This window comes from Callionymus lyra, chromosome 8 (assembly GCF_982586985.1).
Source record: "Callionymus lyra chromosome 8, fCalLyr1.hap1.1, whole genome shotgun sequence".
Taxonomy (NCBI): Eukaryota; Metazoa; Chordata; class Actinopteri; order Syngnathiformes; family Callionymidae; genus Callionymus; species Callionymus lyra.
This window is the reverse complement of record NC_141825.1, coordinates 184456-198797: the sequence shown is the minus strand read 5'-3', so window position 1 is coordinate 198797 and position 14342 is coordinate 184456. Positions and strand designations below refer to the sequence as shown.

Here is a 14342-nt window from a genome sequence, read left to right as displayed (position 1 = left end):
TGATTGTTAAATCACAAATCTGGTTATAACAAGCCATGAACAACATTAATAGCGTGGCATGAACATCTATATAGTAAGTAAGTAATTTTTGTTTGTATAGCGCTTAAACAATCAAAACAATACTCAATAAAGTATATACTTTAAAGGTCAAGATAAAACTGATAACACAACAGGAGTTCCAGAAAATCAAGGAAAAGCCTGAACAAATAAAAAGGACTTAATATGTTTCTTGAAGGAGTCAGTAGACTCCATCAAGTGCAGAGAGAGAGGAAGATCGTTCCAAAGTTTAGGAGCAACAGCCTGGAAGGATTTCTCTCCTCTGGTCCTGAACATAGGGAATAATGAGCTTTATAGCAATGCTTACCAATTTTCTCAAATACATAGAATACAAAAAAGGAAAATGCAAACATTTTTATTTACTAATTCAGAAAAAAAGAAACAGAAGAGCAGAAGGCGATTACCTTCATTTTCTAGTTAACTAAATCAAACAAAATATCCATTCACACTCAAATCAATTTAGAATCCCAATTTGAACAGAACATGTTTGGGGGGCCATTGAAAGAATGTGGTTTTAGATCTATAGCGAGGAGTTTTCAGTCACTGTCACTGCCACTGTCTGAAGTCATGTACCAGATTCCTTCTCCCGTTTCCCCAAAGAAACTAAATTCTGAAAGACAACATGATTTCAACCAAACAGTGTTTTCGGGTTATAGATTATATGCCCAATATGAATACAATCAATATGAAAACAATGTGGTACGCAAGAAGTCAAATCAATCAATGTTTTCTGAAGCTCAACGTTCATTTTATCGAAAAATAATTACCCGTTCTATGGTTGTGTTTCTCAACTATGGTCATTTTCTTTTCTTGTTCTTCATCCTCCTCCAGGTGTGCCAAATCATAACTTACAAAAATGTTCTGCAAACAGAAATATGTTATATAAAAATGGCAAATTCTTCTCTGTTTTAATTTATTTAACAGTTTTCTTGTGTTGTGTTCAATTGTTTACCAATGTTTGTTACTTTGTTCATCGTAATCAGTTTTCAACGGACGGACAAGCAAAAAACATCACAGCCTAACGCAGGTACAAAAGTAATGCTTCAAAATAAAATATATAAACAGAAAGGTTTTAATAATAAATAATTTAGTATGTTAATCTATATATCATAATTATGGCGCTACACATATCCTTTAATTCAGTGATATGACAATCATATCAGCAAACAAGTATCCACAGATTGTAGTCACAAACATTATGATCAGATCTGAAATTAGTATGAAGTTATTAGATTAAAAAATTGAAGAATTATAAACTGTAAAATATACATTATTTTACAGCTATGTGACTAGGCTACTGTTACTAAAAATCATGTGACTAGCCTATTTTGACCAATTTTACCACCAGTAGTATAATGTTGCTTTTCAACATTCTATTCTTAATTCTCTATTAATCAAGGAAAAGTTTGACTTTCTGAATTAAATAAAATCAATGAATAGACTAAAAATTAAATATTGGATAATATCGTAATGCTATCATATTTGTCATACCACCTTTTTATGAAAATTAATAAAATAAAACAATCTGCTCATGTTTAAACCAGATTTTGACAGATTCTATCAAATTTTACAAGAATTGGTCTAATTGGAATTTAAACTATTAAACCTGCAATGATCTTAATACTAATTTGATTAAATGACCTGAAACCTATTAATTGGGTGACAATCGAAATCTAGATCTGTTTTAAACAGTCAATAGAGATGGCAAACAACGAATGAACTAATGAATAACATAAAAAAGATGACGATTTTAAACAGTAAAAAAGTATAAAGTATGAAACTCATAAATAAAAGTATATCAAGGCAGACGGAATGTTGTACTGATGCGCTGCTCTTAATTCGTCTTCCGTGATTTGCTAGATTTACATGAAAATGAGCAGTTCTTTATCGTAAGAAAAAATATATATTAAAGTTCCAAGAGTATTAGAGTATTAAATGGGAAAAAGTGTGAGAAATCTCAAGTGTGGTGTGAGAATGGCTACATTTGCATTGCAACTGCACGCTTTCTTCTTATAAATGTGCGGCAAAATGAATAAATACACGATATCAATCGTGCCAAAAAAGTGGATATGCGACAGATATTACGTGCAATAAATTAGGCTCTGCAACATGATACCTATGCTTGATTAAAGCTAGAAGAATCCAATGCTAGAGGTACTTTATTTATTTCACTAACACTGCAGGCGACACGTACCTTGCCCTGAACAAGCCGATCCCAGTGTCCTCTTTGAAGCTTGACAAGCTTGAGAACTGGCTCATTGGACTTCATCTCCCAGGAGCAGTGGTCAGCAAGGATGCTTCCTTGAAGTTGGAGTTCAGCTTTGTAGCTCTGACCATTAACTTGGCCACTTGGCAAGTTAAATAAAACAAACATTTAAAAAGTGGTGTTGGAGACCTGACTGGTGTGTCTTTGTGCTTGAAGAATTGTGTTAGACATTCCCTGGTTAAGATTGGTTAGGTCTAGATGCGTGACAGTTAGGTTTATTGACATGCATCTAATATTTTGAGTGAAGAGGCATAAAATTCACCTGTAGACAACTTTGTCTGTATAGAATCCGCATTGCTGTTTTTCTGGCGCTATCAACATCACTGTGACAATCAGAGATTCTAATGTCTGGAACCAACGAACCTGAGGGTGCAAACTGAGAAAGGAAAAATAATGAAATTATTGTTCTCATTGCTTTAGACAAGCATAACTTTTACCTTTGAGGCGTGTCCTTGTTCTTTTCTTTGGTGATGGGAAGCTGAACATGTGGTTCATGAGCAACAACTTCAAATAGAACCAAAGTCATTAGAATTTACAAAAGAATTGTGACATTTAATTTTAATATTTGGTTAAATATAATTTTCAGAAGCACATTTTGATTCAGCATAAAAAGGGTCACTGTGACAAATGACCAAAGAGACAGTTGAAGTATATCAAGATTAAGATTACCCTTTTGCAAGGACGAGACCTGATTCCTTTCACAGATCGAAACCTCCGCTTCATGGTTGTTGCTTTAAATCAAGAGAAAATTATCAATATTACCATTAAATTACACTATAACAGTTAGGTTAAGGAAAGTTACTAAAGAAGTTTTAGATATACATTAATCTTTATTAGAAAAACACAAAAAACATTTTTACGAAAACAATCGTCATTTATAATACAAAACAACATCAAATAAAATCACCCACCTTGGAAAGGTAGTAGGAGGATTGTCCTCTTGTGGCACCAAGTCGTGGCCACAATGTAATGCTGGGTCTGAAGATTCTAGAATACTTTGCACATCTGTCAAGTTATTCTTCAGGTGGGTCAGTTCATTTACTTGAGTCTCTTTAAATGCTCTGACAATAACTTCAGCCTCAGTATCAATGAAGTTACCCTGATACACATGGTCAGTGGTAGACCTGTAATCACCACACACAGATAAAGACACGGCATCATAGACACCATGTCCATTGGGGAATTTCCTTACTTACAGATTTATAGACTCATCAGGACCCTTTTGACTCAGGGCTTGCAGCACATCCAGATGTTGAGGGTTTTCTTCTCCCATGCCCGTTTCCATAATCAGTGATTTCACATTGTACTCATTTATCTGAGTCTTCAAACCAGGAACTTTTGTCACATGGACCTTAGAAAAGAACAGTCATAGTTATAACCCATTCTTTAAAGTATCGATAAACTGAAAGAGCCCATGATAATTAAGGCACATAACAGGTTCATTATTTTTTATTTTCAGTCAAAACAAGCTTTTAGTAAATATTAACTTTAACTAAGGGAGAAAAGAAGGAACCTGAAATGATGAATGTACTGTATGCTAATATGTTATTCTGCAGGTCGTTTTGTAGTTGTAGTTTCATTATCATTACTTTTTCAAAATAAAAATTGTATTGATCTTTTTTGTATCACTGCTTCTGTCAGAAATGCTTCTATAAAGATGGATTTGTACTCAATTTTAAACAAATAGCCATTTCAGTAGGGAGCTGATTTTATCTTAATACTACTAAACTTAGACAGAATGTTTGTCGTATACATGAATAGATGCAGGTTTTTTTTTAAGTCTATAAAATGTGTTAAATTTCTTAGATCAAAGTATGTTTTTTCCATCTAAGTTTGTATTGATTAAAAAAGCTATTTAATACAGCTTTGGGTGATAAGAAGTAAACTGCTATGAACTCTATATTGATTAGAACTTTGGCAACAATCTAACAGACTATGAAAGTAAGTAATATTAGTAGAGTGCTTTTCTAGACTAAGGTCACAAAGCGCTTCAACAATCAAAACAATACCCACTAAAATATATGCTTAAAAGGTCAAGACACATACGACAAACAGTCTCAAAGAGTCTCAGAAAATCAAGGAAAAGCCTGCACATAAAAAAAAAAAGGCTTAAGATGTTTCTTAAAGGAGTCAGTAGATCCATCAAGCGCAAAGAGAGAGGAAGATCGTTCCAAAGCTTAGGAGCAACAGCCTGGAAGGATTTCTCTCCTCTGGTCCTGAACCGTGTGCGAGGAACCATCAGCAGATTGTGATCCACAGACCTCTGAGCCTGAGTTGGGGTGTAAGGCTGGATCATATCAGTGATGTAAGGATGGAATCATATCAGGCGTATCTATGGAACAGATATGCCCGACTATGTCTTCAAAACTAGTTTTGTAACTGTTGTTTTCTTTTTATGATTTATAGTACATATTGAGGACTGTTATATAAATACAGACATGATATTCTCTGTCAAAAAATGTACAGTAGATTGCTCTCCTTAATTAATACTCAACATACTCAACAAAATTAGTAGCAAATATGAAGACACAGTATACGTAAAATTAAATTAAAGAAATCAGGGTCAGATATTAGTCTTATTAGAGGACATACAGCTGTCATCCACTGGGTCATTCCCATAGCTAATAAAGCATTTGATTGCAGAAGTTGAAACAATTTCTGGAACCATCTCATTTTTAGTAAGCCTACGATTGAAGGCCATTGCAATTAAAAAATATATACCACATGGTGTAAAATATTTTGATTAAAATGTGTATTCACCACCTCACCCATACATTAAAACATTACACAATTGTTTTCCATTAGTTTTCCCTTGAGGAGATCAGTACAGGAAACAAAACAAAAACTTTGTATGAAAGAAAAGGACACATTCAAAAATTGTTGACAGTATTAATACCAAAAAGCTCAAGAAAGACCCTACCATGCAATCGACAAACACAGTGTTTCCCAGAGAGAAAACAGCTCTAGCTCTGTGTTGCAGACCCTTGATCTTTTGACTGACAGCTCTGGTCACCTGTATGGCAGACACAGCATTTTGTATTATATGTTGAAATGAGCTTGTATTGGATAGAGAATCACTTAGTCTTAGTGAACCATGGTTAACAATTGATTTGGGTAATGGCCTAAGAAAATAGTAATCCTTGTAAATTGTGTGAATATGAATGAGAATAAAATAACCTTTGGGTGCCACTGAGTCTCTGCATCAATGGGCTTCATCTGGCATAGAATGATTTCCACAGCTTGGCCGGGTGGGGAGTGGAACCTTAGTGGCAACGGGAGGAGCTGATGGGATTTGAGCTCCTCTTTCTTCCCTACATCGATAAACTCAGCCATAACTGTAAAGATCAGCTGGTTGCCTTGTTCCGGGAAAGACAGTACCTTGACCCTGTTAGCACAAGGTAATTCTTCAATATTTAATTAACACATTTAATAATAATAATAATTACAATTAAAAAGAGCTTTTTCTTGAAACAAAGTTCACCTGTGGTAGTCGTTGTTTTCTTGTACAGCGTACAGTCCTCTCCCAAGCACCTTCTCCTCTACTCCAATGTTGTTTTCAGCATAAAAACAAGCAAGCTCGGACATCATCTTCTCAAATTCACCTTTTGCATTTAGGATTCGACCAAAGTAGACTGAAGCCGTTTTAACATGGAGAGGAAGAACCTAGATGCAGAGATGCAGCGTATTATAACATGCTGATTGTAAAATAATGCCTGAAAGTGTACACATCATTTAATATTATAAAAGTAAAAGTATTGCAAATGAGAGTACTCTATGTGCCAGAAAACCCAACCCGTTTGTTCTTCAAGAGGCACACCAGAACTGAAGTCTGGGGCATTAACTTAAAACCAAAATTAAGTCTCTTAACAGCAAAACTAACAGTTATAGCAATGCCCATTTATTGTTCATATTGTCACAGGAATAAAAACCATTCACTGATTTGTCACCTCAATTATTCCAGATGCAGGTAGTTCTGATCCATCCAGGAAGGAATCAAACCTGTGACGATCAAGGCACTTGCTGGAGCTACTGAAAAGGAACAGTAACACTTTGGAGAGGATGTGTCTTTTAAAGAAAAAATCCTTTAAGAGTTAAAGAAAATGTTTATACTTAACCTGCAAAGCCCAAAGCTTTTTAGGGAGAGGCAAAAACTGGACTTTTTCTCTTCTTGTACCACTTGAATGCCCTCAGCAAACGTCTGCAGTTCTGGAGGTAGCAATGCATTAGTTCGTTTCATGTAGCGGACAATGCCAGTCACATGACGGACGTTCCTCTCCGAGATGAGCAATAGTGACTTGATGTCATGAGAGAAACTGTCAGACTGTGCCATCTAGAGGAAATTCAACAAATAAATAAATAAAAGAGTAACTGTTTCACACAGCTTTAAACTGTAATTTAGTAAGTTTTGATAGTTTTTTAAAAATGAGATCCACAAGATGCTTGCAAATTTCTCACAAACTAGATACACATAACAGCAGTTATATGGTTGCAGTTGAGGTATTTTATCACAAATAAATGGCATTCAGTTGTTGTGGTCTTACTCCTGAGAGGTTCCTGAAGTTGTCTGACATGCAAAAGAGACGGCGGCCAAAGATTTTGGGCGAAGTTGGGAAACTGTAGTGAGCCACACAAGTTGCATCCCTGATTCCTAGACTCTTCAGACACTCATTGGTTGTCACTGGTCAAAGGTGGATAATAAACAACGTGTTATAGGGAGACAAAAAAAATCAAAATGTACATTTTACCTAAAACTACATGAGTTCCAGGTCCAATCTCTTTCCTCCAGTGAATTAACACTTCATCAATCTGCTTTATTAATCCTTCATGGAGCTTGAGGCAGAGAGCCGACTTTCTGCTAATGGCCTAACATTTCAGATGAAAAATAAGATATTCAACTAGGGTACTTAAGGATTATTAATTCATGGAAAAGCTATAAGACATTAGAATACCTTGAACACATCATCGACTTCTTCAGAAGAGTGGGTTATAATAAGTGTCTTCTGGCCAACATCAGGGTGGAAGTCTAAAGCGCCCAAAAGAATTGATGTCTTGTTGCTCTCCAGAGTCATATAGACGACCTTCAGGCAAAGAAACATCCTTTATTAAAAAAGCATTTTTTAGTGATCTCTAGCCTTACTGTATGAGACAGCGATCATAATAATGTGACATCATAGTTAATTCATACAACCAACCTGATGCACTTTGCCATAAAAAGCAGCTTCCTCAGAGGATGAGATTATAATTGAAGGATGGGTCATATAGTTTGTTATCAAAGATTCCATATCATGTGTCCAGTGCTTGGACATTGCAACAATCTGTTGTGGACAATGAGCGTTCTCCTCGTCAGATTTTATCTTCTTAAAATGTTGCAGAACGGTTGACATCTACCCAAAGGACATTGATGTTTATCAAAAAGAATAAACCATTCAATCCGTTAAATATAAATTGTTTAAAACATTAACCATAAATTAGAAGACAAGTACTGAAGCACGGGCCCTTGCATGTCAGTCACCTGGTCAGCAGCTCGCATGAATAGCTCGTCGGCTTCATCAAGGATCAGGTGATAAACATGCAGAAACAGGAAGCATCGACAAGAGAGCAGGCGAACCAGAGTGAATGGTGTCGTCACTAAAAAAAGGCCTTGAGAAAATACATCTTTATTTAGACTGAATTACCAAAGATGCATCACATTAAATTCTGGTACATTGACCAAAATAAGTGAACAGTGAACACAATTTTATCTTATCATGAAGTTTTAAAACAAAATGTCTTCTTTAATTATAAAGTAATGGAGAACTGGAGCCTTGGTGTGTGAGCTTGGACTTGTGTGGCTGTTTGGAATTTGCCAGGAGACAGACCGTGACTCAACTTTGTATTCTGTGGTTTTATAATTAGTTAGGACTAACTGGTCAATACGAAATTACAAATTTGATACTCTTTTCGGAGACTTACAGTTTTTGGAGATTCTCAATTCTTTTGCCTCCTCCTTCCCATGGCCCAACAGCACTGTGACTGGATTTAAGACCCGAGAAACATTCAACTCCTGCAGCAGGTTGTAAACCATTTGGACTCTCTCCCAGCTGGGACACAGCACCACCGCTATGGGCTGAAAAGAGACAATAACAGCATAGTCACTTTTTTTTAAGCACACACATGTTTTCTTTACTGATCTGCTCATTGCAAAATATGTATAATAGCAAATTAGAAGAGAGAAAGAAAATAGTTAATTCTACTTTTAGGATTAATGGATAGATAGTCAGTAAAATGTTTCATTAGATTATAAGAAACTAACATTTTCCACATGTAGCATGATATTTCTACCCACCTCAGCCCATCTTATACTCATTTCCAATTTAGAGTTAAATACATATATTTACATAAGGGATGAGTGTGTATTAATAACATTAATTCAACAACTGAGCTTTATAGTTGGGTGATTGCAAATACTTGAAACTACTCAAAACTAAGGTGGATGTACTCACCCCAGTGCTTGATGTCTGGGAGCAGTAGACAGAGTTTAGTAGGATATGGTGAAGGATTGGAGGTATATAAGTGAGTAGATCATCCCCATTGCTTGAGATGACAAGAGTGTTGGATCCCTGTGCAAGATGTGGCCAGCTGTGACTCTCTGAGGCAGACAAGGCTGGATGGCGCCTCTTCAATTCCTTTGCCATGAAAATTCAGGTTTTAGTAGCAGAATTGGAAATTAATTGTGTAGACAAAAATGTGTTTATTAATATCTTTTACAAATTCTAAATAATTAATTATTTATAACCATCTAAACATGCTATATGACGAAGTAAAATAAAAATAGAAAATATGATTGATATCAAGATGGATCTAAATTGGTTAAAGTTAACACTAGTCACTCTTTACCCTGCAGAGAGGATCAGTGAGGTGAACTTCATCCAGGTTTGTGAAGGGCTCCAATGGCGGGAGTGCTGAATGCACCAAAATCTCATTCTTCATCAGATCAACTGGAAACAACTAACACACATCTGTTAAAACTTCTCCTTATTTAGAAAATAAAATAAAAAAACACTTTCCACTAATGAAGCCAAATTAAACCAATTTATATTATTTTCACACTTAATGTTACCTACCGGGTTGTTTTCTTTTTCAGGTCTGGTCTTAAACAGTCCTGGGTTCAGCCACATTCGAAAGCTGGCTCAGACACAGCATTAATATCAATTGTACACAAACACATGCAATTTAATGTATTTCTACCTTATATATATGTATTTATTTAAATGTTTTTATATATCACAACTTGTCAAAACACGCCATTTCTAACAAAAATAGTGATATGTGATATGGTAATCAATAAAATGTAACGTTGGCTTTTCCGCTTACCGCTGACAGACTTCTGACTCTTTATTTGGGGGCTTCTCCACTGCCAATGACTCTTGCGGTCCACTGGAATCACTACCCAAAGTAAATAGATTAATTTAAGAAATTGAGTGAATTTAGCTGCAAAAATGAATAAGTAAATCAAAACTACAATCAAACATCACAATGTAAACTAGTTATCAAAGAGAAAAACAATTTAAAGTGATAGTTCGGAAATAAAAACTTTCTACTCACCCTCATGTTGACTAATGTTTGGAATTATAATCTGTTCCTTTTTAGAATAATTGACAAAAATGTAAATCAATTTGAATAAAAACATCCAGATAGTATTGAAGCCCGGGAAAAATTAATAAGTCTACATTTTATGCTTTTGTGTGGCGTTTACAGAAAAACAAATGCACCACGGAGGTACATGGATGTTTTTGGTGGTCATTTTGAAAATGCTTTTTTTAGGCAAAACAAGCAAATAAATTGTTTCACCCTAGTCAAATTAACAAAGCCTCCCAAATGTAGTTTCAACAATAACTATGAAAAGTCCATTTTAAATTGCACATCTTAATAGTGATGACATAAAGTGAAACCAATGTGTTGATTTAAGGGTCTCTTGCCTAGATCTTGGACCTCTATTTTACTCATCAGTATGTGTCTAAAAACTATTTTAATTAAACTATTTACATTAGACTGTCATTAAGCCACGCCCACTGAAAGACTAACTGCGTCTTGAAGAGGAAGACATGTGAGTAAATCAAAAAGGTTGCCTTTTAAGAAACTTATGGTGCAATTGGTTAGCCCGATTAGCCCACAGCCCAATACAGCATCTAATATTATACCAAACATAAGACTTTACTCTGTTATTGTGAAACTTACAAGTCTGATTCTTTGGAGATCGTAGGGTTCACAATCATCTTTACGGGTTGGTGCTCACTTGGCTTATGATCATCCATCTAAAAAAGCCAAATTTGGTGGAAAGGATGCAGTTAATATTAACATTAAAAAAGAATGATGACCAATAGTGGTTTAGTAAACAATACAATTTCGATAGCGGTGCATGTTTCTACCAAGTTAAAACTTACACTTGCTGGATGCTGGTCTGTATTGCCAAGCTCCTGATGACCAGAGAATCTGTCATTTGTGGTCAAATTCAAAGTTAGATTAAACTCTACATTTCATACAGATTAACCTGTATGTTTGCTTGCACCTGATCAAACTGGGCTTTTCTGTCACCACCGAAGGCAAAGAGAAGTCCTCTGACAAGTCACTGTAATTACATCAGATGTCAATTATAAAACTACAAAAAGCAAACAGTATATTTCTAGTACACATGCTTTTACCTCTCTGAAGTATAAACATTTGACTGGACCATTGGTGGCCAGTAGCCTTTAGTGGCATTTGCCAAATTTCCTTCTTCAGATATATTCAGCAACCGATTTGTAGGGTTGTCATGGAATGCTGAATTATCATTTACAGTGACAGGAAGACTCTGTGATGCCACTACATATTTAAAAAAAAAAAAAAAATTAGGAATCCTGAATAATATACAAGTGTTACCGACATATACAGGGGCGTCATAGCTCAGATGGTAGAGTGGTTGCCTGCAGTCCAAAAGGCTGCAGGTTCAATCCCAGCTCCAGACAAGCTTGTGTCGTTGTGTCTGAGCAAGACACTTTACCCTGATTGCTCCTGATGGCAGATTCTGCGCTATGTGGTGCAGCCTACTCCCATCAGTATGTGTGAATGGCTGTCAAAGAGCTTTGTGACCCTGGCCTAAAAAAGGCGCTATATAAATAGAGATTATTATTATTATATCTTAAAGTATGCACGTTTAATCTTGCTGGAAAGTTAAAAAAAAGTCTCTCAGTACTTATATGCAAACACTTTCTCCGACCTACTGCTATAAAGCAGTTGTAATTATATGTTGTAATAAGTTGGAGGCGTTAGTTAGTGTTTACCAGAGGTCAATGAGATCTGTTTAGGTGGTTTGTGCATGGTCTTATTTAAAGTCTGGTTGAGTATGTCAGATGATAACATCAAAGGGGTTGGATCTTTATCCAGCACACAACTGTCAGGTATCCGTCTGCTGTAATTTGCAAACCTCTTTGCCACTAGATCATCATTGACACAGATCTGGAAGAAGGGAAAGATAAGGTTTACAAACAAACAATTTGGCATTTTGTTTTACATCCCTGCAATAATAATTATACAAGGAGAGAAGACATTACCTTAAAAAAGTCAATGGTCATGAAGAGTTCAATAGAAGTGGATTCATGCTCGTTCTCCAGCAACACTGCTTCTGTTACAGTCGAAGCTAAGCCACAAATGTTTTATTATTACAGTGCAAAGAAAAAAATGTAATTCAGAGAAGACACTACTGAAGCTGTGTTAAAAATTGTCTACAGATGTACAATAATCACAATCATGTGATATATGTTTTTTTACTAAATGCATTTTTAAGGTGATCTGTAAAAATGGAAATTAGCTCTTAAAAAATATGCAACATGAATATTAAATATTATATAAACTTAAGTAGGAATATAATTTATATCTTGAAGTTAAGTTGAAACTTAAATGTTTAATTGCACTTGGCGCTAAATAGAAAACCACGGCAGCGGTATACAAGTCCAACTTTGATTTGACCTACCAATTTAAAAATAAATCAATGTGCGGCTTTCTTGGTCGTTCCGGACACAAAGTGAGTAGGAATTTACCATTTGTCAATAAGTGTGTACCCAATGTGCTGGCAAGATCCTTGACACTAAAAAAAGAATTATGCTGTGAGTTTCTCTTGAGGTAGGCTTCTTAGTCACAACCCCGGCAAAAACGCAGTACACCAGCTAGTTGTGCTTGATCTATTCTAGTACTTTTTTTGTAATTGCAATTTTTGTTTTTTGTTTTTAGTCAAAAGATTTCAAAATTACATGGATGCGTATACATATGTTTTAAATAAAATGAGCTGTTGTTGAGAATTCCCTCATTTTATTTTTTCATTCAATAGTTGGATTTAAGACTTTGAAGAGGTTCAGCATGTTCCCTATACCTTGCCCCAAGTGGGTACGATAGGCTCCAGCCTCGGGGCCTGATAAGGGATTAAGCAGAAGAATGTAGATAAAAGGATATGTATGTGGATGTTACTCACCTTGGAGCAGGTTGTGTAAGTAAAGTGTAGCAGAGCTATCCCACTGAAAAGACGGGCTAAGACACAAAAAACAACTAAAATCCCAACCTCATATGTTCAAATTAACATGTTTGACGTAGAGGATCTTACATGAGCTCCACCTTGTCTTCATATGGAGAAACATGTAGCGTCATTGGCTTAATTCTTGCAAGGTGGAAGCGCCTCACGCAGAATGGCAGCTGAAGAAACTTTGGAAGTCCAATTCGAATCCTCATAGTAAAAGCAAAAATAAAGCTAAAAAATTAATTCAATCTAATTTGATGGTCACACCAAATGAAGACGAACATTTATATGTTATGCAAAAGGTAAAATTATTTACGCTTTATTTGTATCTCTTGTAAAACGTAATATGTCATAAATAAAGGGAGTTAACTATTATTAACTTATTAATAAATATCAGTCAATTTAACAATAAATCAGCGTGCCTTACTTGTCAGATGGAACACTAACACGTTCTCCGAAGTCCACCAGAAAACAGCGAGCCCGAACTTGAACGGACTCGTGGATGACTGCTTCAACCTTAGCCCGACACCAAGATTTTATGGTGGACCAGTAAACTACACAGACCTGTTGGAGACATGTAACCATTCTTTTAAGATGCTGGACAAGTTAAGCAGACAAGCAAAGTCTATAGTTTAAACCGCTATGTTGCAACAACAAAAATTGTGCAGTTATTTCATTTATTCGTCTTAACACATATGTTTGATCTAATACAATGGATCATTTTATGTGCGTAAAGCAAGTTCACATTTTAATTGCAGGTCTCTAATGACATTTTTTAAATGCTGCATTACCTGTCCTTCATCTATGGCATTTGGCAAAAGTTTATGCCAGTCCTTGTCAACGTTATTGTATAAGAGATTCATCTCTAACTGAAGAGTTTTGTACTGCTTGCTGGAGTCATCATGTACAACCCGACCCCAAATACATGAGGGGGTGTCTACCTGAAAGAAATGTCAGAACAGGTCCAAACGTTATTTGAAGCAATCCAATACATTATCTTGGTTTATAATATGGTCCATCACTACGACAAGTAAGAATCTTAATAATATAAACTCGTGAAAACAGTTGGGGAAAAAGCTGGTTATGCCAAACGCAATGTGCACTTTTTCGTCGAAAAATGACAAGCTATTGTACCTTAAAAAACAAGTAGAAATCTTCCAAATGAAATCTTACCTTCATATTTATTATCTTCAGCATTGCTGAGCACTTGAAATGCAAACAATTTGAAGAAAATTATAATTTTCCAACATGACCCTTTTAAAAGAAATTAAAATGCAAGAGTTAAGTAAACTTCTAAACAACTTGTATACATAAACATATGCATTGTCTCCATAAAGTTGTAAATACCTATTTAAAGATATAAACGTTACAAATAATTCAGAAATGGACGGTTACCTGAACTGTGCTCGCTGCTAATGTTCGCAGGTGCTGCAATTACAGAACACACGTGGACGAGCCTTCCTTTCACGTGTGCACTTCGTCAATGTTCCGGCT

The 14342-nt window shown here is 35.5% G+C and overlaps 1 protein-coding gene across 4 annotated transcripts; it reads right to left on the bottom strand.

Moving 5' to 3' along the window:
- Positions 1 to 396: 396 nt before the first annotated feature.
- On the bottom strand, positions 397 to 14291 carry tdrd12 (tudor domain containing 12). Of its 4 annotated transcripts, none has more exons than XM_087797894.1 (35): positions 14244 to 14291; positions 14022 to 14102; positions 13640 to 13789; positions 13276 to 13412; positions 12936 to 13055; positions 12807 to 12862; positions 11893 to 11978; positions 11623 to 11797; positions 11005 to 11164; positions 10872 to 10931; positions 10747 to 10795; positions 10541 to 10617; positions 9677 to 9748; positions 9427 to 9487; positions 9200 to 9310; positions 8806 to 8988; positions 8276 to 8429; positions 7836 to 7963; positions 7516 to 7707; positions 7273 to 7401; positions 7069 to 7186; positions 6865 to 7001; positions 6439 to 6653; positions 6271 to 6352; positions 5805 to 5986; positions 5501 to 5708; positions 5244 to 5336; positions 3520 to 3674; positions 3235 to 3447; positions 2993 to 3054; positions 2761 to 2827; positions 2586 to 2699; positions 2252 to 2405; positions 825 to 918; positions 397 to 667 (listed from the first exon to the last, which is right to left on the bottom strand). In XM_087797894.1, exons 2-35 carry the CDS (start codon positions 14043 to 14045, stop codon positions 594 to 596), a joined length of 4092 nt encoding a protein of 1363 aa, XP_087654020.1. In that variant the 5' UTR covers positions 14046 to 14102; positions 14244 to 14291; the 3' UTR covers positions 397 to 593. The 4 variants fall into 4 exon arrangements, with proteins under 4 accessions (XP_087654020.1, XP_087654022.1, XP_087654021.1 ...); XM_087797896.1 differs by having other exon boundaries at positions 6271 to 6349; XM_087797895.1 differs by having other exon boundaries at positions 14022 to 14054; positions 14244 to 14263.
- Between the last annotated feature and the right edge of the window lie 51 nt (positions 14292 to 14342).

What these genes read in the sequence shown, in the direction of transcription:
- tdrd12 (XM_087797894.1), bottom strand. Translation starts at nt 14,045, where the DNA reads ATGCTGAAGATAATAAATATGAAG. An exon ending in AAAAGCTTTGGGCTTTGCAG is followed by an intron (nt 6,353 to 6,438) that starts GTTAAGTATAAA and finishes GTTCCTTTTCAG; the next exon opens with TAGCTCCAGCAAGTGCCTTG. An exon ending in ATCGGCTTGTTCAGGGCAAG is followed by an intron (nt 919 to 2,251) that starts GTACGTGTCGCC and finishes TTCTGTTTGCAG; the next exon opens with AACATTTTTGTAAGTTATGA.